Source organism: Haemaphysalis longicornis, unplaced genomic scaffold, assembly GCF_048455015.1.
Source record: "Haemaphysalis longicornis isolate Haplotype H1 unplaced genomic scaffold, Haemaphysalis longicornis Haplotype H1 scaffold_91, whole genome shotgun sequence".
Taxonomy (NCBI): domain Eukaryota; kingdom Metazoa; phylum Arthropoda; class Arachnida; order Ixodida; family Ixodidae; genus Haemaphysalis; species Haemaphysalis longicornis.
In genome coordinates this window covers 516,672-541,866 of record NW_027526462.1, presented here as the reverse complement: position 1 = coordinate 541,866, position 25,195 = coordinate 516,672, and the positions used below count along the sequence as shown (strand labels likewise).

At 48.4% G+C, this 25,195-nt stretch overlaps 1 protein-coding gene and 1 long non-coding RNA gene across 5 annotated transcripts in view; one reads left to right on the top strand and one right to left on the bottom strand.

Annotated features, from left to right (window-relative positions):
- Nucleotides 1–25,195, bottom strand: part of LOC144154781 (prestin-like) — a 247,426-nt gene that overhangs the window by 53,677 nt on the left and 168,554 nt on the right. The window contains exon 1 of one of the 3 annotated variants that reach the window (XM_077685882.1): nucleotides 173–395. The exons of the other annotated variants lie outside the window; for them this stretch is intronic. Coding sequence (XP_077542008.1) covers nucleotides 173–258 — 86 coding nt within the window. The 5' untranslated portion in view covers nucleotides 259–395. Of the gene's footprint in view, nucleotides 1–172; nucleotides 396–25,195 lie in introns of those variants that run through there. 3 annotated transcript variants of the gene reach the window in all.
- The window catches only part of LOC144154782 (uncharacterized), a 35,677-nt gene continuing 10,867 nt past the window's right edge, over nucleotides 386–25,195 (top strand). The window contains exons 1-2 of one of the 2 annotated variants that reach the window (XR_013319450.1): nucleotides 386–524; nucleotides 4,639–4,759. This is a non-coding gene — a long non-coding RNA (uncharacterized LOC144154782). The remainder of the gene's footprint in view (nucleotides 525–4,638; nucleotides 4,760–25,195) is intronic. The other variant, XR_013319451.1, reaches the window with a different exon arrangement.

The following is a 25,195-nucleotide window of genomic DNA, read 5'->3' as shown; positions in this document are numbered from 1 at the left end:
CCGTTTACCACTCCAGGACAGTCCACGGGCAGTCCGAGGTCTGCCCTCGGACTGGGGGCCCCCGTAGTAGTACATGAGCAAATCGAGCACCGGATCGCGTTCCTGGCAGCCCGCGCATGGTCCGGGACTGATAATCGAAGAGCCAGCCCCGGTACCTCTTCAAAGAACTCACCCGCCACTTCCAGCCACTGTCGTTGTTGCAGCGCCGTTCCCTGGGCGTGGCTTGCAAGTGAACGATTCACTCCGCGGGCACACCATTCCCGATAATCGACAGACGTGCCCCACGAACAGTTTTTTTTTTTTTGCTTTTAGGTCCAATGCGTATCGTGCGATGTCAAAAGCCCACAGGCTCAGCGTAACACACGACCAGAGGAGAGATGCCGGACGGCCACAGACGCGCGTAGTTCTGAAAGAGCCTCCGACAGAGCATCAGGGGAACGCAACAGCTGCCACTGCCGACTCGCATTGGAATGAGGAATGACTCGACGGAGCAGGAATTTTTGTACCTGCTGCTTCTCTCCGAGGTATTTATCAATTTATTATTTGGCAGAAAGGGGATCGCTTGGAGAAAAAGGGCACCTGCGCGCGTGCGTGCGGAAATTGCCCCCCTGGAATCCCACCAAAAAAGCGACGCGATGAGGCGGCGTGTTGTGGTACAATTAATTGTCAGTATGAGAGGGCTTATTCGAGATAGTCCTTATCCCCTTCCGCCGCTGCTGCTGCTGCTGCCAGCAGACGGCCGTTATCTTTGCGTCGCTCCCGTCTGAATGAATTATACCTGTTTCCGCTTAGCAGTACCCTTACCTTCTCCGTTGCACTCACAGTCGTAGAACTCCTTTCCTTTGTAATCTGTGTCTACATGCAAAGTCTTGAGATGGCGCTGGAATGAAGAGTGCGAAGCTGGGTGAGTCGGTACGAATCCACTAATAAAATCAGCGCAAAGGACGGGAGACGAGTGAAAACCGACAGCGACAGGCGCTGACTGACGATCGAAGTTTAATGAAAGAAACAGGGACATAAAAAGGGATATACAAAGAATGTGGAAAACAAGAATGACAACATCATGAAAAACTAAGATTGCTGTTCCGTGGTATCACCCACGACAGTCCCACCACCTGAATAGTTAACCTCTTTAACATGTAGAGCGATTAATGGCATGCTGACGCAAGACCAAAGCTTTGGTCGCTGTGTGGTTAGGCATACAAATGCCTACACGGAATGCAGGAAAGGTGTTGTGCACAACGTCCCTCTGTCCTGCGACAAGTCGTACGTAGGGCAGACGGGGCGTTGTATTAATGACCGCCTCCGCGAGCATGCGAACTCGCTCAAGAAGTTTCAGGGGAGCAATCTGGCAATCCATTGCGGGAAGCATAAGTGCTGACCGAAGCTCGACCACACCTCGATAGTGAGCAGATACCCGGACCAGCGCTCACGGGAAATTTCGGAGGCGTTTACTATCTACAAAATGGGGGACTCTTGCGTCAGCATGCCCTCAATCGCTCTACATGCTAAAGAGATTAACTATTCAGGTGGTGTGACTGTCGTGGGTGATACCACAGAACAGCAATCTTAGTTTTTCACGATGTCGTCATTCTTGTTTTCCACATGCTTTGTATTTCCCTTTATATGTCTCTGTTTCTTTCATTAAACTTCAGTCGTCAGTCAGCGCCCATGCCTGTCTATTTTCACTCGTGTCCCGTCTTTTGCGCTGTTTTTATTAATGGCTATAATCAACTCTATGGTTCAGAATTTGATTTGAAAGTTCGGTGTGCACGTTACTGAAATTAGCCAAATTCGCTTTGTTGGTGGCTTGGACTGGTCGCTCGAGTGGATTGTGGTGAAGCAGAACCACGGGTTTGATTTGGAATGTTATATCCGTTGGGGAGCAAATCTCGACACGAACCATTACAATCGGTCCTGAACGTTGATACAACGAGACCATACAGAGCGAGATGTACCACCACATCCCGTGAATGCCACGAATACCAAAATTTGCTCTCCAAATGAACCCGCTTGACTGAATATAATTCAAAGTTATCCACGTTTTATTCCCAGCACACTTTACTTGCACTTTTACTGGTCGAATTCGAAGTGGTAATACTTGTTTGGTTATTATTTCAATACAACTCCACGATGAGCATACCGACGCCTAGAGAAGTACGCACTGCTGTAGTTTTATATAAAGCTTGATATGACATTGTTTGTATTGGCGAGAAAACGGCAGCATCCTGAGCTTGCGCATCCGTATACGTGAGATTGTACACGTGCATATTAAAGCGCGAAGTTCTGTGTAAAAAAGGTTGGAATATGGCGTTACCGAACTAGTTTTGCATTAAACCAAAGTTAAAGATAAAATAGAAGGATTGGCCACCGCAACTAAATGGCATTGCACAGGGAAGGGGGAAAAGAAGCTCCGACGCTTAGCATGATTTTGGTCCAAGTATTCTTGCGATGCAGAAATGGGTGAAATTAAAGCTTACGTGCTCACAGCTCGCGCTGCCCGAAAGGCATCCGTGTGGAGCACCAGTTGTTTTTAACAAAAGGTAACCTGCCGCCCGCTGCCAGGGATACCTGTACGAGTGCCCAACGGAGAATTATGTGAGCGCTCCAAAAGTGTCGGTTCAGTCTTCCATCCTCGTATGACGCGAACAACATTCACTTTCCTTTTTTTTACGTTTTTATTGAAGGTTTCGTACACGAGTCAGTTCTAGACGACTACACGTAGTTTCGGCGCTATTTACGAATGTCCTACGAAGACAAGCGTTCCTCGGGTCATGTATTTCAGATGAGCAATCAACCGAAGCTCCTCCCTTGTCCAACGTTCGTCAGTGGCCGGAATAAAAAAAAATTGCCATTGCTTTGAAGACTAAGTACTAAAGTGCTAAGTACTAAGACAAGTAACGTTTCCAGAAGTTATTCCGTGCTCCCCAGCCAACAGCGCCGATTTCTACAGGCGGTATGGCAGCCGGTGTTAATTTTTACAGCAGGCCGAAACACGGGGCGACTCGTGGTCCGTAGCAGGCCTGCTAGAAGAATATGAAACGTTACGCAAAAAAGTAGGTTTTGTGTTTGCGTTGGTCGCTAATATAACAGCACCTGCAAGATAACGCCACCCACGGGAACTGGGAAATCTGCCTACTAGATAACGTTTCCCGCTCTCTCTGCAGCCCTTCTCAACGTAGAGGGTGTTGCCAGACATCACACCGATTGGAATTCGCGTCTGGAGGACACCTGCGAGATTTCTAACATGCCATTCGCGGGTCGCAACTTCGCCGCGATAAAATCGTCCACGTGAGTCAGGAAGAGGAATGTAATAGGGCCGCGTGTACAACAACACTGATTGCACCGCGAAAGCACGCCAAGGCTAAGATGCCAGTATGCAAGACTCGTGTTTATGTGGATTCCACAAATTACAAGGAGTCCAGCAGCGGCCCGCTTATCAGTGCCTGTACGCTAATTGAGCGAGATACGCGGGAGTGCTTAATCGTGAGTGCTTGCGTGTTGCATGCGTCGGCGTCATTCCGCGCCGGTCCTGATAGCGGCGGGAAATGAATGAAGTTCCAGACCTGGCGGGACGGAGAGGGGATGGGCGCTTACGTGGGCTGTCGCGTAGCTGTCTCGTTCTGTTTATCAGGGGCGGATTATCTCGTTAACAACGGCTTGTCGCACAGGGAAGCCGAAAACTTCCGCCAGCTGTTCACCGTGAATAAAGGTTAAGGTTACGAAATCATACCTTCCGCCCCGCAGACTTGTTTGCCAGTGGGTTTGCTTTAAAGAGTTTACTTCTCAATTTTTAGAAAGCGCTTAAAGTTGCAGTAGTTCTTGTCGTTTCACCTAAAACTTTGTTCTTTCTGCTGGCGAGATAATGTGACAGGCATACTTTAGTTGTCATCTCTTTATTATTATTCACTCAAAAGTACAGCTGAAAACAAAGAAACTTCCATTCGTTCAGTCGCTAACCTGCAGATTTCCCGAATAAAAGAATGGTCGCCTTTCCGCCCTGCGAAAGTGGATGCCCAGCGGAGCTGTTGTAAACCTCTACAAATGCTGATGGGGAAGGGTAAATATAATATGTTTGTCGTCGTCTTTGCAGGCTTGTCGATTGAGCGGGGTGTCCTTGGCCAGAACTGCTCTATTTAGTGACGCTAGTCCTGCCTAGCCTGTTAACAAAACCTGTAAACATAATGATTACCAGGAACATAAGGAGGGGGGGGGGGAGGAGGCATCGTTTACTGGCGCCTTATCATCCATACCGTAGGTTGGGTGTTTGTTTTGTGTTTTTAAAAAGAATGCTGAGATATATGCTGCATGCCTGATTAGCATGGCGCATGCGCTGGGCGTATTAGGTGAGAACTGCTGGGTTCTGCCTGGGTGTTTTGTTTACGACACGAAATTTTCTGACCAACTACAATGGCTCCGATGTGAAATTCTGCAGCGGTTGAATGCGGGTAAAGCATGTTTGTTAGGCAAACGCTAGGTTTTCAGACCGAGAGCGCACAGTGAACGCTCACACGTACAATTGCTCCGCAAACCGAAACACAGGCGCTGCTCGGCGCAGTCGGCGGTGTACGCGCCCCCCTGTACCATTTTTTGATGGCACGTGCACTTACTGTCTCCCCATACTCCCCTATTTGCAAGCCTCCTGCCGAAACGAACTACCGACTGGAAGCTTACACTGCGCAACGGCACGAGTCGCTTGCTCAACCTTGGCTGAGCATGAAGGTCAGACTGACGCTATGGACAACAAGCCGTTTTCTAGGTATGCATCTGCAGTGACGAGCTTTCGCTCTAAAAGCCTCTAAGGCCCTTACGAAAACGAAGACATCATAAAAAGTGCCATGCAGGCAAAACACAATTTTGGTTCATTAGATAGACTTCCTCGTTAGAATGATACTGACACCACTTTTAACGCGCGCTTCGCTCAGTTAAGCTATATAATTTCGAAAAAATAGAATCGCCATGTGGCCCACTAGCTCATTTCCCGCAACAGAACCTATGATGTCATATGTCCGGCTGTGCGATTGGCTGAGGCCGGCAAAAGCAAACACAAATTAGGCAGGGCTTGCCGATGGAGCTATTTGCGCTTAAATGTAAGGCATTCGGATTTTACACCATTAAGGATGGTGGGGCAAAAAAATGAAAGATACGAAAATACACGTAAACATACAAGTACCGATGGGCATTGATTGATTGATTGATTGATTGTAGGGTTTAACGCGCCGACGCAACGCAGGCGATGAGGCGCGCCGTAGTGGAGGGCTCCGGATTAATTTTGACCACCTGGGGATCTTTAACGTGCGCCGAAATCTCGAACACACGGGCGTTTTTGCTTTTCGCCTCCATCAGAAAAGAGGCCGCCGCGGCCGGGAAACGAACCCGCGACCTCGTGCTCAGCAGCGCAACGCCTTAGCCACTGAGCCACCGCGGCGGGTACCGATGGGCATTGCTGTTGGTACTGGGCCCACTAAGCTTTTTTTTAGCTGCACAGCAGCCTGCCGCTTTGCAGTTGTCTTACACGAGACTGGACGATTGGGGTGAGCGACGTTGTCATACGTGACCCTGTTTGTCGAGGATACCCCATGTTTTACGAATCGATTGCTTTCCACTGTAACAAAAACAAGCCAGGAGCAAATATGGTCAAAAACAAAGCAACGGCGGACGACCGTCCGTGGCTGACTATGGTAGCGCCACCTGGGAGGACTGGTGGTAAGCAAGGCTGCAGAGCCTAATGACGAACCAGAATTTCGTTTGAATACCCGCCCTCATGACTTCACGGCAGACGTCACGAAAACACATCGTTTGGCGGGAGAATGAAAATTTCAACCTAAATTGATTAATTTCTCCGTGAATACTGTGCTGCCGGACAAATCGCTGGGGGCACTATAAAACGCGAAATCTTTCGAAGAAAACAAACTTGTATTTTGTCTGCATGGCACCTTTAACAACTGTAATTAACGAAGCACTAATTTCGAACTGAATGCGCTGAGTGCTTTGTTTAGTTTTGTACCGCGTCCTCCCCGTTTTCTAGTGGAATGCAGAATGTCCTGCCTACTCATTTCCGAGTGTGTGGGTGCTCCCCCCGTTTTTTTATGATGCTTAGATACTTGGTGACGAATCCAGGAATTGCGGAAGGGAACTGATGGGCGCGGTCATAAACTGAAGAGCGGGGGCATAAACACCGCTAAGCGCGCCGCCACTATCGCTATCAAAGAAACGGGCGAAGTACAGAGAAACTTACTTCTATTGTTAGACGGTGCCGTGCGCTAGGACTTTATATTTACTGTTGCATCAGAGCTGCATATATCTGCCATCCGGCGGTGGTAGCTATATGCAAGCATCTGTCCTAGGTACTAGTACGGGTATACGTCCGTACGGCTACGGCTACGGCTACGACTATACGTGGCTGTATGTCCGTCCGTGTACGCGTCGCGTTGAGACGATAAAGCTTTTGTTTCCAGTCTATCGCAAATGCTCTGTAGCTCTCAATCCTGAAACAAATCATGCTGATATTGGCCGTGGAGACGACGGTATCATTACGCCGAGTTTCATTTGCTTGTCACAAATAGTTTACGGTGAAGTTATAAACGGTAAAGAGCTCCCGTCTGCTGTGAATACATGGCCGTCGACGGAGGGAGTATGCTTACAGAAAACGGCCGTAAATCTCGTTTTATCAAACACTACTCCCAAGAATTTGCGAGAATTAACCGCTAAGATGACTCTATTATCACGCCGAGTTTCGTGTACTTTTCAAAATCACGTAGTGCAAAGTGAAGTCATAAATTTTGTGGCATTCACATCTGCTCTCATGGGCTTCTACAGGAGGGAAACGGACAGCGCCATGGCTGCGCTCTCCGGTAAAACTCTGGTCCTTGCAAGCGTCATTCAGCTAGTTACCTAAAAAGTATGCTTCATCGCAACTTATGAACAAACGTATTTTGTTTCGTGCATAGATGCGTCGATTGAGGTAAAATACCCCTCAGCTTCGCTGCTCGGGCTTGCTCGCAGGGTGGAAGGGCTGATATTTATTTTAAGCAAGGAGCTTGCGCGCTTGGTTTCCCTTTGGCCACTGTGTTTTATTAAACGCTCGTGCTACTGCCACCGCGTGTGTTGTGCAGTTTCCCGTCTCTTGTGTAGACGACTTCGGAGGCTGGGTTCGGTCGTTCTCACAATCAATAACTCCAGCGGATCACTGAAAAGCGCGCGTCTGTAATTTGGGCAGTTGGCGATTGCACGAAAATGATTTTTTGCCACGTTGTAGTCGAAGGAGTGACACAGACACCGGTATTTTAGCGTAAAAATAAAAAATGGATATTTCTGTAGTGCCGGTCGAATGCAGTCAACGGATATGCTTAACTTGTCGTCACAGAGCTATATTGCTAATTTCCCTTTTAGAGCAATTAAAAGACCCCATGCGCATGGAGCTCTCAATGCAGCCCTAGTATGGAGATTGTACCATTAGCCTCTCATAGTTGCAGCTGTAATTTTAACCCGCGACCAATTAAACTTTTTAAAGCAGCCATGAAGACAAAATACAACCTCGTTTAGTTTGAAAGAACTACTAGCCTTCGGTAAATCACTTAGCGCCATTGAAGCCGCGACAGACGCTTCCTCAAACAAACAAAAACTAAATAATTGTTGAAAAAATTTTCAATTTCGCGCTACCAAATATGGGCCACCACTAGAGCAGAGCGTTTAGTGTGTTAAATGCACGTTAACCTCCAAAGGATACCACCAGACGGGGCCAGAAGTCCCACTACAATCACCTAATCGTGTTTCCTGGTGGTGGCTTAGGTCCACCGCCACCAATCGCAAAAGCAATATCTTGTGACGTCGTAGAAAGATTGCCGGATAATGGCTGAGAAGTCACCACTGGTGCGTATGTTGTCTTTGGTGTCTCGATAATTCTTTGAAGTTCGCGAAAAAACTGGTATCATCAATCGGAACAAGCCAGTCGTTTGAATGAACCAAACTTGTGTTTTTTCGTCATCTCCCTACTAAAGAAACGCTGATCTTTCCGTGTACATGCCTGTTAATCGAGACGCTGTTGCCCGCACAGAGTTTCAACAATGCGACTCAGCTATCTTGAAGAAAAAAAATTAAAGCCGTTCCCTTCAATGTGAAAGCTGTCGGAAGTGCAGAGCAGTGATTCGCCATAATGGGCTGTGTCGCCGTTATCCGCTCACTGCTACCACCTAATGAAATTCAATTTTCCCGCCTTCGCAGTTCTCTCGCGCCCCCTGCCTGGAACTGCGATAGCGGGAGTTGTGTTCTTTTTGTGCTTGCTTTTCCTCCCGCACGTGCCGGCGTTGCACTGCCACTTTTTTTCGCTTACGTAAACACCAACCCAACGAGCGTAGCGAACTAAATGAACGCGGGCGCTGCCGGTTAATTCGTATATCTTGCCTGAAATGTACCTCTAGTTCTTTTTGGCGCTAAATAACGGGGAGATGTATGACAAGTGCCAGCGGTTCACAAGTTTCGAACGCTTAAGACTATATAAACCGCCTGGCTCGTGTGCCGAGATTTCGCCCACGTTAAGGTCTCCAGATAGAAAATTAATCCGGGGTACCCACTACGGCGCGTCTCATAACACAAGTATAGGTCCAGCTCGTGAAATTCCAGAGATGGCATTTTTTAACGTTCTTAAAGTTTTGTAATTCTCACTCACTCGCTGACTCACTCGCTGACCCAATCGCTGACTCACTCACTCACTCACTCACTCACTCACTCACTCACTCACTCACTCACTCACTCACTCAAAGATTCCCATGGCGGCCTCTACTGCAAAAGCATTGGCCCCCTGAGTGCAATTTTCACTGTTTATAGCTAACACAACTACCTTGTAAGAGGAGTGTTTTTCTTTTTTTTTTTGGTAGGCTGTAAGGGTTTTACAGTGTACGTACAGTGAAAATTGCTCTTAGGTCGCAAATCATTTTACAGTGTACTGTTTGGCCCGAAAAACATCCTACGCAGCGGAAAAGTTTTATCAGTGCCTCGCAGAACGCCGGCATTTCGATCATAGCGCGCGTGCCTGCAATAAATTTACCACTACGCACTCAAAAGGCCGCCATCCCGAAGAGAACGAACCACCAAGAAAACATAAAGCGAAGCGCGCTGCCTGGCGCAATTATCTGAGCGCGGATAAAACCGTGGGCTGTTTCTCTGGATAGTCATGGGACAACAGGCCGGTGGATTACCGCTCTATAAGCTGTCAGGGACTCGCCTATTAAGTGCAGAGCACTTTAGGGGCTCGTTTTATGGGAAGTTTTATGGCCCTTTATGGCAAGTTTTCCAAAATAATACACATAAATATTGTAGAAGAAATATTCTAACCAAAAATTGGTTGCGAGTTTTGCGTCAGTGCGGGTGAACGTGTTTCCCTTGAAGGGCGCTTTATGTAAGAGGCCTATATATTATAAAGCCGTGAAGAGGTAGCATAGACAAGAGGTAGCATTCACACAAACAAGGCAAACTCGTCGGGTACTTTTTTTTAAAGATAAAAGCCTTATATGTCCCAATATGAGAAAACGAAGCGCCGTCTTCCAAGAGTGAGAGGTGGGCATAAAAAAAAAATTCCCCCGCATTTCCCCGAAGGGGAGTATGAGGAAGTGCGAAGCACGGGGTGATGCTATGAGGGGGAGTTTGTTGAAGTTTGGTGGCATTTTGCCCGTTAGTTACATTAACACCCCCTCGTGATCACGTTCGGCTTAACACGCCTCGTTTGTCCCTCTGCGGAAACCTTGGTGAATTAACGTGTATGTTCGAGAGGAGGAGCGCACCGCACCGCAGCGCACCGCAGCTGCGAAGCGCCGACCGGAGTGAAGGGAGAGGAGGCGCAGTCACGTGAGAGAATGCAGAACTAGCGGGTTTGTAGTATCACGTGTACACCACGCAGTTATCAAGCCGCTATAACGCCGCTGAGTCGCCAACGCACGCCGCTGACGACGTAGTTTGAATGCGTTAATGATATAAGGCGCGTTACTAACACTGATATCAGCGTCGCGTCCAGGCAGTAGCGCCTCGGTGGAAAGCAAAAGTTGACGCGGCCGAATGGAAGCTTCACCCCTGGAGGAACCGTAACATATCCATTTACGCAAGGTCCCTCTTGTGCAACATGGTAGCATACCCCGCGATTCTGTACGCAGCGCGCATCACCACCATCGATGCCGGCTCGATACAGAGGCTACACCGGTCGTGGGCGGTGTTTGTCTGGCGGTCACAATACGAGCCCATGCGCCGAACGAATCTCTTCTGGAGCGTGAAGGGGGGAGGCATTGGACTGATAAACGCAGAACTCAAGCTCGTCGTCCAGCGCTTCATTTTCTTCCGCGACCAGGTTGACCCGTTCCTCCAAGCGGCCATCCAATGCCTAGGCTCCTTTCACTTGCGGCCGTGGCTTGCCACATCAGCGTCTGTCGATCACGGCTCTCGCATCACCGGGTGCTACGGGGAGATAGCGAACGCGGTGGCATCACTGCAGACGTATTTTTCGTGGGAATACCTGCTCACTGTGAAACCAAGAAAGTTATAGTGGGACTTAGTAGCGCAGGCATTGCCACCACCTCTGTACCGTCAGCCTCCGGTCCCTCAGGGTGGAGGCGATGTGCTCAAGCGAGTCAGGCAATCGCCCATCCCAGTCGGCACAAAAGATTTTTTTTTCCGTTTCCACGCGGCAGTGTTGCCAGTCATGGCGCGTCAGCAGGAGCGGGGCTTCTTCCTTCCCTGGGGCGCCGGATGCCTCCTGTGTGGCAAACCTGAAACCGCAGAACACGCATTCCTTGACTGCAACACAGCGATGTATTTCTGGCACGAAATACAATCGTGCTTCAGAACACCTTGGAACGTCACTTGGACGGGCCTCAAGTTCCTGTGCGTGGACACAGAGCACCCCGCTTTCCGTGATTGTGTCCTAGCCATGGGACTCCACTCCCTCTGGAAAGCGAGGGTAGATGCAGTGGAGTGCGCCCTCCACCCACAACCCGCATGGCGACACTTTCTGCGGGAGGTCCAATAGACGGTTAGCGCATTGGGCACACCTGACTGTGACCTGGAACTGCGAAGGAAGCTCGCCCGAGGCAGCCATGCGCTGAAGCGCTACAAAACAAATGAGGAAAGACGCAGGCAGGGACACGTCTAAGCCATTAATAAAAGAAAAAAAAAATGTGATTGGACCGCTTAGCGAGCCAGCGCGTCTCGTTGACCAGCCCCTCTTTTGAGGTACAAGAGAGATTAGCGCCAGCTAATAGGACACTCACAATTCTTTCAGCCCTTGTTTTTGTATAGTCTGTGTTGCTGTTCTCATTGTCCTTTTTTGTTTGGTTTCTCTTTGCCTTTGTGTTTTTTTTTTCTCCTGGATTTACGTTTGTTGTCATCTTACCACTCAAACATGTAACGGACACATCCGCTGTCAGAGCTGCTCCTGAACCATGTGTAACACTCGGCATAACGTGTATATTTATGTGTAAATAAAGTTATTGTTTCAGTCGCGTCCGTGACTTAGTCGGTAGAGCGTCGCGCTGCGGCCGCGAAGTCCTCGGATCGAAACCTGCCGCCGGATCCTGTTTTTTTTTTTATATAGTGTAGTGGCCTGGCTGGCGCGCCGAGAGAGGGTGTTGCGAGGTGGAGAGTAGTAAAGGGGCTTTAGGAGAGTAGGCGAGGGGGGAGAGGAGGCGCTATGCGAGCGCCCTCACGCGTCGGAAATCCGGCGCCGTTGCTAGGCACGGTGGCTAGCTCCGTTGCTAGGCTGCGGACGGAGGACGGCGGTGGAAGCAGGAGTAGGCCCGACTAAGAAGTGCTTCGCACTTAAAAAGAGGCACCTGACCCCTGCCCAATGGGAGCCCTGCTGCCCAACGGACGACGGCGGAAACGTCGCCGGACTAACCGCCCGGTCTGTGGCCAAATAAAGTTAGTCTCTCTGTCTGTCTGCCTGTCTGTCTGTCTGCAGACATTCAGAGAATTGTTAACTGCTGCGTAGCATTCTTATGCCGCTTGTCTAGAGTGTCAGTTCTTTACAGCCAAATATGGCTATGAGTAGCGAAAAGTGTTGGATGACTCTATACTTTTTAAGTTTTTTGTTGTTTCTTTTCGCCAGCGAGGTAAACTTATACCTTATATTCACACCTTATATACCTTTACTTCGCTAGTTATGTTTATTTTTTCGAAGATGCAAGGCGTAGTCCAGAGTTGGTCCGTTTACGCTATTTTCTATACGTATTTACGACCTTACTTTGCGGACATTTTTCTTTGGGCATCGGTTTCTCGGGGAGATGTATAAAGTGTGCTTTCTTGGCTATGTCATATAATTTTTGAAAAATTTATTATGTTTCTTATGTTTGTTGTTTCACAATTCTCTCCTACCAATCATCTCCAATTACGCTATTGTGACGATTGAAGGTGTTACTTCCGGCAAATCTGCATTGTTGTTTAAATGCAGCGCGTTACACGGGCCTGGCTGTGGGGCTACTCGGCAAAGAATGCTACGCATTACTATATCGTACGCGCATCGCGGTGTAAATAAAGCACGAAGACAAGAGGCGAGTGCCTCCCTTGCAAGGGAACGCCTTGGCACGCTCGTGTGACCCACGTTCCCTAGCGGCCCAGCGCACCGCCGCCGCAGCGGGATAGATTTGAGGAGACGTGTAGGGGAAGAGGGAAATGAAGGGCGAAGAACGGGATATCGAGTGGATGAAGGAAAGAAGGTTTAAGGGGAGGAGAGAGAGGGAGGGAATGAATGTAAGGAGAAGGGGCTAGGATGGGGAAGAATGACTTGGGGGAGGAGGGGAGCGGTTGGGAAGCTTCGGGGAATGCCACCTAGAGGGTGGGGAAAGGCAGTAGTGGAAGGGGAGCGGGAGGGGAGACGGAGGACGAGAATTGTTGCGTAGCAGGTGCCGCAGAAACTTCGTGGTCTTTCGAAGCCATTTTCAGGTAAGTAAGCAGATACGCGGCCAATTTTCCTATTTCTGATCCGTCGCCTGTGACAGGGGAGTCCGAATGTTCCTTGTTCGTGTTACCACAGACGCTGGTCGACCCCTATAATCGAATGTCACCCGCTTGTTACTGCACCCGCGATGCGTTAGCCTAGGTTTACCGTTATCTCCCCCCCCCCTCTTTGATTTTCTTCTTTCCCCTCCTTCCTTCTCTCCTGCTGTACTTCACATGCACAAAAAAGACGAAGACTGAGGAGAGACGACACGACACAAAAGCACAACTTTCAACGAACTTAAAGAAGATATCACACTATTTATACCGTCTCTACTTACGCACAGACAAAAACACAGATACAGATCTTCCCTCCCCTTTGCCTTACCACACTTTTGGGTGCATTTACACACATTATCATGATACAACGTAATGTTATCTCGCCTCAGTCTTCGTCATTTTTGCGCAAGTGAAGTACAGCACGGAATACCAACACGCCCAACCTACACCCCATTAATTAGGCTATATTCGTTCCCTCTTTCTGTATCTCTTTTACATTCCCCTACACCTTTTCACTCCCTCTCCTCTGCACTGCGTTGCATACAGATGCACTCCCTGCCGACCTCAATAATGTGCCCAGTGCTCTTCCTTTCCTTTTCCTGTCGAATCACTAGCAGGAGTAGCAGTAGTACTGCACCCGGAAAGCCCGTGCCTTCGACCGAGACGCAGGCAAAAAAACGCGGAGCTCGCAATGGCACGAGCGCGTCATTTTTCCGTTCTCGCAAATAAAACTCGCACGTGCGTGAGCAGGTGTGCGCTCTCGCGAGCTACGATGATCCGCTTTTGTGTTTTACGAAATTCCTGAGCGTCGTGCTCTCGCTCCCTCCCCTTCTCTCTTTTGCTTGTCTCCCAGCGGGGGCGATGCGTAGTCGGAATTCCTCGAGTCGTATCCGCGTCACCGGACGGAGCCATTCGGGCGGAAAAATTCGAACGAGAGAACACTGCAGGGCGCTTGACGACCGCGGCTGGATGCGCGCGGAGCGCTAACACAGGCAGTCACCGCTCATGTCCCTCCGAATACGGTTCGGTTCAAGTAATATCCACTTAAGAGCGTGACTGTTCCATCGCCTGAAGAGTGAGAGCGCGCGCATGACCTTGTCTTGGGCCATTCTTTATTTTGTCTTATCTGCCGGCCAATTTGAATGCCAACGAAGAGGCTACTTCTGTTCAACGGGTGAAACGTCGAAAACAAAATCAATTGTTATCATAGGCAAAGTCAAATAAATTTGCAATGAAGAAGTCATCTAAAGCCGCTCAGGCGAAATTACCGCCAAGATTCGGTACAATACATTAAAACGTATACACATGTGAGCGCGCGCTACGCGTGCGTGTCTGTGTCCCCGCGTCGTGTCACTTAACTCTTGCAGTACTTGAAAGCTCGTTGTTTGTACCTAAGACGCCAGTAGAAGCGTTCACGACGCGTATAGGCGTTGTGTAGCCAGCACAGCCAAGGGACACACGGCGCCATCTAGGGGCGTGTTTGAAGCTATATCCACGTGCTTGTGGCACTCAGTTTAATCTATGAGAATCCCTTGGTCTCGTAGTGTAGTGGTTCCGGTCCTGCGTACCATGTCTAGCTACCTAAGTTGGAATCCCGCTAGCGCTTTCATTTTCAATGGTTTATCATACTGAACGATTAATATCTTTTATCACAAATATATTACATTTATGGCACCTTGATGCATTATGAATGATATTTCCGGTAGTTTCATTACCTTTAAGTCAGTTTCAGCCACCGTTTTTTTTTTGTAGGTATTGTGGTTGCGGCTCTTTATGGTTGTAACGGTTGTTTTTGTTGAATTTTTTTAGACACCGCTCTGGGTTTTCCGTTGGTTGGGTTTTGGTTCACCTTTTGTTTTCAATTTGGCCGATTTTGTCTGCCTTAGGTTGGTTTCAGCTCTCCACATAGGATAGCAAGGGACTGGCTAACTACAAGCGGAAAGCTCTGACGTACGCTATTGAAGAGAGGCTTTTGTGTCCTCACCGGTGCCCTTGTACGTGAATACGCCCTGCAGGAAAGCCAACTTTCTCTTACGATGATCATGAATGATCTTAGGTGAAGTGAAAGAAAAGAATACGCTTCCCGTAGCCGGAATCGAACCTGAGTCCCTCGCATTATGAGGCCGGCGTCTACCGCATTGCTCCATTTTGACACGGCCGAGGCGAAGGCCAAGCAGCAGGCACCGATTAGCGCCGTACACCCCAAACCCAAGCATTAGGCCTACGGAGTGCACACCCGTGAGTTGCTGTGCGTACCTCCAGAGTAGCACATACTCGCGGTGTGGGATACACCAGTGGATCCTTCACGAGCAAGCTTCGCATTCAGCTACCCTAGGGGTGAATGAATTTTTTTCACAATTGCGCCGTCCCCTAATCTCTCTGGTCGCGCCTGTGGCTATCAGCAGGCTGCGCTGCACGTATCGAAAGCCACGCGTTCGTGCGTTGTTGCTAACAGTTTTGACCTCTGTGCGCTTGAAATGTGTGGTCAATGTTTCGCATATAATTTCCGTCGTCGCCACTGCCACTGCAAACAAAGCGCCAAGCTTGTAGATAGAAAACCCCATCAATCAAAAGGCAAGAAGCAGCCTCAGTTATCCCTCGGTGCGAGCTCGTTTACTCTCAGGTACATACCTCGAGGTGCCGACAGCGCACGTTTGCGTCGGCCTAGATTATATCGTGCACTTTAAGGTCAGCCTGCCTCCCTACTGAGCGAAAGTTGCGAAAGAAGACCTCGCGAAAGAAGATGCCTTGCGAAAGAAGACCTTAGAATGCTACTAACGCGTACCCCAGAAACCGCATGAAGGCAAAGGCCACATGAGTCGGAGGCCGTAGGATTAGTTCTTTTATCGCGTGTAGAAACTTCAGCTGCATTCTGCGGCGTGGCTATGGCGTGGTCCAGACTAACCACGCTCTCCCGTTACACAAAGAGAGGAAACCCAGGAGGACAACTTGACGAGATCAATTTCAGTTTTAATCTTGTGGAGCACGACCACGAATTGGCATGCAAAAATATGAAGGATGCAATCTTGGGATCTGAAAAAGCGTGATAACCGTCTTCCGTATCTCTTACGCGGGGTTCACCGAATCCTAGACACGTGACGTGTGGACGTCTTTGTAACACAATCCTGGCATGATATTGGTGTTTTAGCCTTACTAGCCACTACGCCCCCTCGACAAGCCGAGGGGAGAATGCGACGTAGAACGGCTACCACCTTTCACGGATGAAATCTAATATGAAGTGGCCAGTTCAGAATTAAAAGAGCAGTATTACACAAATACATACGCTTCTGCTGTCAGATGGCACGTGTCATAACCGCGATACTTCAATACTGGGTGTATTCTAAAGCAATCCTCCTCCTTTTGCAAGACAATCCGTATTCAATCTCTACTCAATCCCCAAACAACCACTATTCGGTTGGCAAGATAATATTGAAAAAAGCGCGTATAGACAGGTACACAGGAGAGGAGGTGCACCGCACAGCGCGACCCTCCAGCTAGTTCTACCCAAGTGGACACATAAGTTCACACATCCTTGAAGGGGTATTGACACCAATTTTCGGCGTTAGTATTATTGCACAGTTGACTTCCTTTACTTAACAGAATACTCTGGCTGAAATATGAGCGGCTCGCGACGCCAAGAACATACTTTAATTGAATTTCATTTACCGCACCGACGGAACAGCACGCGGAGCGGCAGTCAGCAAATAAACATCAGCGCGACATCATCCCTTGGCAGACAAAAGAAGTGACGCGGACAGCGCTCGTCAAAAACTCGTGACGTCACTTCACACGCACGGCCCCGCGAGCGACGACTGGGCGCCGGCGCATTCACAAACGGGTGCACGTAGCCAGAGCTACAGGCATGACCGATGCCCAAAAAGGCACTGTTGGCAAAAATAAAGTTCCACACTCGGGAAAGTAAGCGATGTTATAGCCCGGAATCGCAATAGAAGTCGCCATCAGGACTTTTATCGAAAGGGGTCATCGAATTTCCGCCGCATCGGTAGGCCTAGCACCTTAAGGCAGCCCAGCCGCTCAGCCCCGGCGGCGGCGCGGTCGAAACAACTCCCCCACCGGCCTCCGCAGCGTTTTGACGTCCGCACAAAGCGGTGAGGTCATGCCGGTATTCTGTCATATGCGCCTTACGGGCAGAGAGAGAGAGATGAAACGTTTATTTGAACTGAAAGGTCTTGATTGAACTAGGGTAGGTTCCCTCCTTCCAGGGCCCCTGTTTCCTCTGCCCCAGTCTTGGCCCTAAAGATGAGATACGTCTGAACCCCAGGGTCAGAGCTGGCCAGAGCTGCCTCCCATAGCTCATATAACTTGGTGTTGGTGTTTACTGAGGGCCATATAGTACGACAACCCCAGGATGCATGGAATAGGGTGGATATTTCACCGCACTTATTACATGCGTTTGTGAATTTCTCGGGGAACATCTTCGATAGCCTGAGGATGTTGGGATAGGTGTTCGTCTGTATTTGTCTAAGAGACTGATGCTCTGCAGCTGTTAAGCTTTTATCTGGTGGAGGAAAGAAAGCTCTGGCTTTTCTTTGAATGTTGAGTCGCTCACCGAAGGTATTGGGGAAAGGGGTGAGTAAGCTAAGACTACTGGCTGAACGGGTTAGTAAGTTCTCGCGCAGCTTGGTCTGCTCTCTCAATACCCTCAAGCTCCTCATGTCCCGGTGTCCAAATGATATTTTGGAACTTTGTGATATTTACAGGTAAAATTTTTGTGAGCCTTTTGTGGATTCGGCCATTTATAATGTTTTGTACGGCTTTCTTAGAGTCCGTAATTATTTGGAGGCTTTTTCCTTGGAATTCTCCATACCTTACGGCCAATAGAAGGGCGCCAGTTTCGGCCTCCTCTGTGCTGGTGTTCGTTAATGTGAGACAGTCCCTGATTACTCCTTCTTGGTCGACGATGACTAGGGAAGCATTGGTATTGTCGTAAAAGCCAGCGTCTGCATATACAACGTTTGGGTTTTTTTTTTCCAACTTTCTGCGTAAGAAATTGACCCTGGCTTAAAGCGCGGGAAATTGAAACAAATGATTTTCAGGCCGTTCAATGTAATTAATCATGGCGCGCTGCAGTATTTAAAGTGTTCTGTCGGGTTCGACAGACTATTAAGCATCGATAAAAGCAATAAAAATGACACAAAATTTTCGTGTCAGTACTCCTTTAAGGGAGAAACACACGAGCGGAAAACGGGGTGCCTGCGCACGCGTCCACCACCCTAAGAACCGGTTTGGCCGCCAGAGAGAGAGAGAGAACCGCCGGAAGACCACCGGATCGGCCGGTCCTGCACGTGTCCAACCTGCTAGATATTTTGCCGGGGCGTCGGAAACCGGGTCGCTCGGACGCACATGTGTCTACGGTTTTATGGCCCTCTCGCCCCCTAATAATTCGCGATGAAGCCTTACTCGTAGCAACATCAGTTTGCGAAGACCGGTGAGAAGCAGTAAAGGGTAAAAGACACGCGTCTCTTGAAATCTCTAGTACGCGCTAGATTTAACAAAACTTGTTGAGCTAGTTGGTTCATGCTTATTGGAAATAATAAAGGGGGGGGGGGGTGGCGCCTGCATGTGGTGTATGTTTCTTACTTCGTCTTTGTCTGCTTGGCGCCCCCCTTTTATTATTCCCAATACGCGCTAGATGTTCTGTTTAAATATGCTTGTATGCGAGAATAAATGTATTCGTACGAACAGACAAACCGATTTTTGTGCAGTGCATATCCTCTCGCTCACGCGAAAGCCAGCGTTTTATATACAGGGGTAACTGCAAAGAATTTCTAAATAAATTGGCGGAAGTAACTTTAACTTTGTACTAAAATATCTCAAGAGTGAAAGGTGGCGCCGCGGGAGGCCCTGGAGAGGCAGCGGGTAGGCGGCGCGAGCCCCTTGGGGCCGAGCGCCGGACGCCTGACCTGAAGCTCCTAGGGCTGGCCCGGATGATGCCATCGGCGCCACCGGACCGTTATTAGTCAATAAAGTCTTTTCTCTCTCTCTCTAGTTTCAAAACGTGACACGCATCGTACGTGTCGAAACAACTCCGTCGGTTTGAACACGTGATTCAAGAACCGCATAAAAGAACAGGAAAGGTTGCACAGTATTGTTGTTTTAGCCGGGGACAAGTTTTTAAATACTTCTTTCACCTCACGTGCAGTTAAAAGTATGTTGCCACACGCCTGACTGTCATGGTTATCTGCATTTATTTTTGCGGGCCATGTTCGGCTGGTAGATCTCAAAATTCCGATTCCAAAAGCTATAGGACGCTATCAGCCAAACCATTTCGGGTTCAGCTCTTTCAGATGATGCCCTTTATTTTGGAATAGAGAAAATGTACTCTACAAAATTGGTTGTCTGTCGCTTTAAGGTTACATGGCAAGAAGAAAGCGTAGTGTGTATAACACCTCACGACGTAGGACCTTACGCAGTAAATGTCGAGTACAGCGCCTACGTAGAGATATACGCCTTCGTACATCGGAGAACGCCCACATCGAGACAGAAAATGGAGGGGGCTTGTTTGCGCATATCTTCGCGGTCGTAATCCCGGTGCAGACCCAGTGCAGGCGAGCGAAACAAACCCATTCAGGGAGGGCCCCGCCTTCGGAAGGGTGGTAAAACGGAGCAAAATAGCACCTCGGTACGGCTCCCGTGACTTCTGGCATAACGGCCTCTCCAAGCACTAAATTCCCCGTGCCCGACAGGAAACGTGATGTCGAAGGGGCCTGAATGAGATAAAAACGGCCGACGAAGGGAACGGAGAAGGGGACGTCGCGTGATGTCCAGGGCCGGTGTGCGAAGCGAACAGAACCCACAACTCGGGGGTTCGCCGGTACGGCACCGGTTCAATCCGGGATCCGGACACCACTTTTGCTGTTTGTCTGAGTGCGCTTATTGATGTAGGGCATCATAAAGCAGGTAGCAATCTCATCATCATCATCATATTTGTCATCATCATCATCAGCAACAGCAGAAGCAGCAGCGGCCAACAGCCTATCTAAGTCCACTGCAGGACGATGGCCTCTCCCACAGTTCACTCCAGAGGATCTCAAACAAGTGCTGTTTGTGTGTGCGCAAATTCGATGTAGGTCGTGGTAAGCCAGATAGCCTTTTCATCAAACTATCATCATCACAGCCATCACTAGCAGCAGTAGCTAGCAACCTAGGTCCCCCGCAGGAACTAAGGACTCCACTGACCTTCAAATGCTCCTGCCCTGCGCTGCTCGAGTCCATTCCTTGCCGCCGAACTTGCCTATTTCATCCCTCCATCGTGTTAATGGTCTTCGCCTTCTTGTAGACCCATCTCTTGGTATCCACTCTATTACCCTGTATCCTGCTGGTCGTTCACTTTTTTTTCTTAACTATGATATCGGCTCCTCGAGTTTGTTCCCTCGTGCAAGACGCTCGCTCTCTGCCTCTATGCTCTGTTAAATGACGCCGCAGAAGTTGAAGTGACATTAAATGTTAGGCCCCGACGTCTAATTGCCACTTTTATTCACGTGACCACCGTTGATAGGTCACTGTGAGTCAGACGCGCCCTTTAGGCGGAGTTTTGAGGAGAGTGCAACATGCACTGCGCCGCACCGCAGCTCGGAATTGCAGAAACTCGGTGATGGCGGGGTCGAATAAACAATTCTAATGGCACAGGGAGCGGTCTGCGGTTTGCAAAGACATATCCGCCAGCAGTGTACATCAAAACCTCATGAGAGATGGAAAGTAGTAGTGGTATCGCGAGTTCATTAGCCGTGGAAAGAGCAAAACCTATGACATTGTTGGCTGTAGTTTAAGCCATTGCTTTTGTGCACCGCATACTTTATATAAATACGGTTGCATACAATTACTAGCCGAGCACCGCGTAAGAGAGGGGAGAGCACGTTTTTTCAAGAAGTAGGCCCGGGCGTTCCTTTACTCGTCAACATCTTTATGGCATTCGCGTAACCGGCACAGCACGACGTAGATATCGACGGCCTTGCTTCCGCGTGGTGTTTGTTGACGCTGGTGCTGACACAAACAAGAATCCCCTCAGACATTCCGTACGGTTGACAGCTGTTTTCCCCGTTAACGTTGTAACATGCGGTAAAAGCTGTTCGTTGCGATCAATCTCCACTACTCGGCAAAAAAAAAAGTTCGTTTCAGAAATTTATTCGCAACATAACGTGCCATTCCTCGCTTAATTTATTTATACCCCGCACATCACAGTACTGAAACCACCTCCCCGGGCGAACCGCTGCAATTTAAGAACCCTCGCCGTTCTGAAGAGCTTCACTTGAAACTGTTTTCGCCGGAATCATCTAATCATATATGTCACCAATGATGCTGATTTTGTTTTTTTCCGTGTATAACTTTACCCCACTCTCCTCAGTAAAACATCTGGCCTTAAGGGTAAGATAAATGAAATTAAATGAAAATCATTACTTTGTGTGTCGATGAGCATCGCGGGAAGTTCCGAATTTCCTGGTAACATTAAGCTGGTAATAATTTACCCTATCATAGAAAGTGTGCTTTGTCTGTGCGCAACACATTATCGCCATCCATTAGCAGTCCTTATTTGCCTGTTACCATTGAGCTTGGCGTACTTCTCCGAGACAATAATCCACGCACGTTACCTCCGATTGGTATACGGGTTTAATCGGCATTTGATCTGAAGAATACAGTTACTTATGTATTAAAGGAATATGGCCAGCGGAGGAAGTTGGTAAAGTTTTAATGTGCAAGCGCAGTGCAACAGATTTTTATAGTGCAATAAATAATTTTGCATGCCTCGGCAGGCATCAGAAGGTCTACTTATCCACGTGATAAAGCCGCGGGAATTTGCAATTTGGCACACATTGGACGCATTCAGTGTTATTTCAAAATGCAGTTAAAGAGGTCTCGTCCGTAGCCGGTGTGACATGAGTACTGCCGGCCATGGCCAGCAAAGAACGTTGAGGACACAGGCTGAATACATCGCTGTGACCGGACTTCGAATCTTGGAGTTGTCCCCAAGCAGTTGTTACCGAACTCCGAGGCCTGTTCTTCCCTCTGGCGAGAGTGCGCAGGCGTTCTGAAGGCACTGCTCAAGGTCACGAGAGAACCACAAACATCCTGTGCTCTCCCTCAGATAGCCTTCAGCTCTGGTGCAAAATAAGGAAGCAGGGGGGGAGGAGGGGAAGGGTCACGTGACTTGCTCCGCTACAAGCAACCAAGAACAGCTGTGCACGTGCTGATTTCGGCAGAGTTACAAGATTGGCTGAGGAAACATATTTTCGGTGATGTCGTCATCGCGTTCCACACTATTTGAGCCATCCAGAAGGCGCCACGTTGCGGGCACGTGTATTGAGACACTTCAAGACGAACGGAGCCAATCATATTTCTTTACGCCATGACGAGGAAGCCGAACCCGATATTTGCCTATCCGGCATTCCGACCATTTCTGCCTTCTGTTGGTTCGCAACCATCTTTTTTTGGTCTTCTACTTTGTTGAGCCCATTTGCAACCAAGTGGAAGTGGCTAGAACTGGACCCCGCTGGTCCAGTCAAACCACGAGGCTGCGATCCAAGTACGCCTCTTCAAAGGAGCTTTCAATCTCCCGCCTGCTTGAATAGCGTCACAATCTCTGGCCAATCACAGGCGTCCCCTCAGCCACGTCACTCATGTCTTCGGGTGTGGGCTCTACCTACTTTCCTCCTTTCCCATTGCCGCAAGGGCACCTTTCTTCTGTTTACCGCATCTGCGTATCTTCATCTATTCACATTGTGTTGGGAACTTCTAGGATTGATGGAACCAAAACATTTATGGTCGCTGTAGAAAAATGAAATACGAGGCTGAAGTTGACTCATTTCTATTTGTGTGTGTGTATAATGTGGTTTTGGCTGTATATAAAACCTTGGCCTTTTATGCTTGCTGTAAGGAGCATAAGAAAGGTTCGAATTTCTTTTAACCAGAACAGACCTCCAAGTGCACAGGCGAACAGTAACACCATTACGGCGAACTAAATCGTTTTAAATACTCAACTCTGAAATCGTATTGTGCACAGATGTCGGGAAGTACGCCTTATCAAGAATATAGATGAATACAAGCGTATGAAAGAAATGCACCGATATCCCGTTAAGTCTAAGCGCCCGCAAAAGCTTGTTCGTCTTGTCAGAGTTCGGGTTTCGGGAAGTGCCTTCCTGAAAAAAAGATTGACAATATGCCCAGGCAACCAAAATAGCTTAATTGAAAACGGGGAATGAGGTAAATGTACATTGGTTAAAATGACAAAGAAAAAGTAATACCTTGGCTCAACTTAATAGAAAACTATGTCTTCAAGTACCCTTGCTTGGTTTCAACCAATCCAGGATTGACGTTTGTTCCTGCGGTACAAATCGATGTACCCTTCCGCTCTGAGACGACGGATGACCAGCGAAGCTCGGCCTGTTTTTTCACCACGGTTTTTTCACTGTTTTTTCGCCAAGCGCTGTTTTTTCACCATGAATCTTAAGCTCGGTCAGTCCAAACAGTGCAGAAACAAATCACGTTTGCAAGTAACTTGTCATTAAGCATACTTCAGCTGTAATTCTACTCTAAAAGAAATAAATGGGGCTGCCCGTTTTTCTCCCGGAGAATCCTACGTATTGAGATAAGACGGTGATTCCGTAATGTTTAAAACTTCACTGTAAACCAACTAATTAGGAGCAGTTAATGAAATTCGGCGTAAAGATATAGCCGTCTTTGCAGCCAACTTCGGTACAATGTTTTTCAAGATACGTACATTAGCTTGAGAGCGCACCAGCAAACCGTGTGTTGTCTTTTCAGAGAGCGGGACTGAATTCCTAGAACGGGTACCGGAACGTAACTAGCGACGTATTGTGTGCCTAACATATAAAGGGAATTTGCTTTTAGAAAATAACGGTTCAGTCGGAAACGATTCCCAGAAACTCGTGCTTATTTCTTATTCTGCGCCCGTTCTTTCTGCCTACACTCGTGTAAACCAACTGGCACACATCAAGCTAGGACTTACTAGGTCTTACAGGCCGGGACTCACATCGAACTAGGATTTACAGAAGCGCTCATGTGTTGACCTCAGCACCTCCGGGTATTCACAGCAGTGCGCGGACCTGCGGTCTTAGTACGCGTATTACCGTGAGTTACGTCCCTATAAACGAGTGCATGACTTTACTATGAGCCGTTTGCTACTATGTTCCGCTACTATGAGCCGTTTGCACTGCAAGGGATATTGTGAGCATGGCAACGTCAACGCCCTTGCACGATGTTGTAACCACAGGAGCGCGTTAAAGTCGGGTTGTTGATTTTTTCCGGTATTTTACCGTTCCTTTTTATCTCCTTCCGTTCTCGTTTTTATCTCGTTCTCACCGATATAAAAATCTCGTCATGAATGTTATTTAGACGGCACGGAGTGGCAAGGGAAAATGGGGGAGGGGTGGCAGTTCTAGCTATCCTAAAGCAACCTCACGCCACAACTTATTTTTTTTTTTTTTGTTTAACAGTACTGCCACCTCGGTGCAAGATCTTAGCGGGCTGGGAAAAACATAACTTTCAGAAGTCACGTTCGCGGGCAAAACACACACAAACATACACATAAATATACAGAAGAACGAGAAAGATGCATCGTGTATGCAGATGTGTGGCGAAAACAGGTACTCATTTTTAAGTTACCGCCATGTTGGAGAGGTCATTCCACTCGAAAATAGTTCTTGCGGCATAAGAGTATTTGGAGCAGTTGTTGCGTTTAAATGACGTTAAAGTTCTGTTTAAAGGGAGCCTGCAACACTTTTTACAACTTTTCTCGAAATCTTAAATGCTTGCAGAACGTGGTCATCCAAGACATCCAATACGTATATTAGGGTGTCGCAAAGTACCTCAGCCACAGATTACTGATGCATGCCCATCAGATAACTTGAAACTTGCTCGAAAGATTTTTCTCTCTTTCCCGGTCTTAACGGTTTTCAACTGCTGGAATTACGTCATTACAGCGGTGCGGCGGCCATTGGCCGGCTTTCCTGAAGTTGCAGCAATGAATTAATTCGATAGCCACTCTAAAAAGAATGCAACAAATGCACAGCAGAAGCGGATGGCGTATCTGCTGCGACGAGTAAATCACGCAGTGCCGCTTCCAGACGCGAAGGAAATAGGGAAAGCGTTTGCCCAAAGCGTTGCAGAGTCCCTTCAAAGTTAGTGCTGTTTAAGAAAAGGATGTTAAAAACGTTGTGGGTACTCCGCAGCGACGGAATCC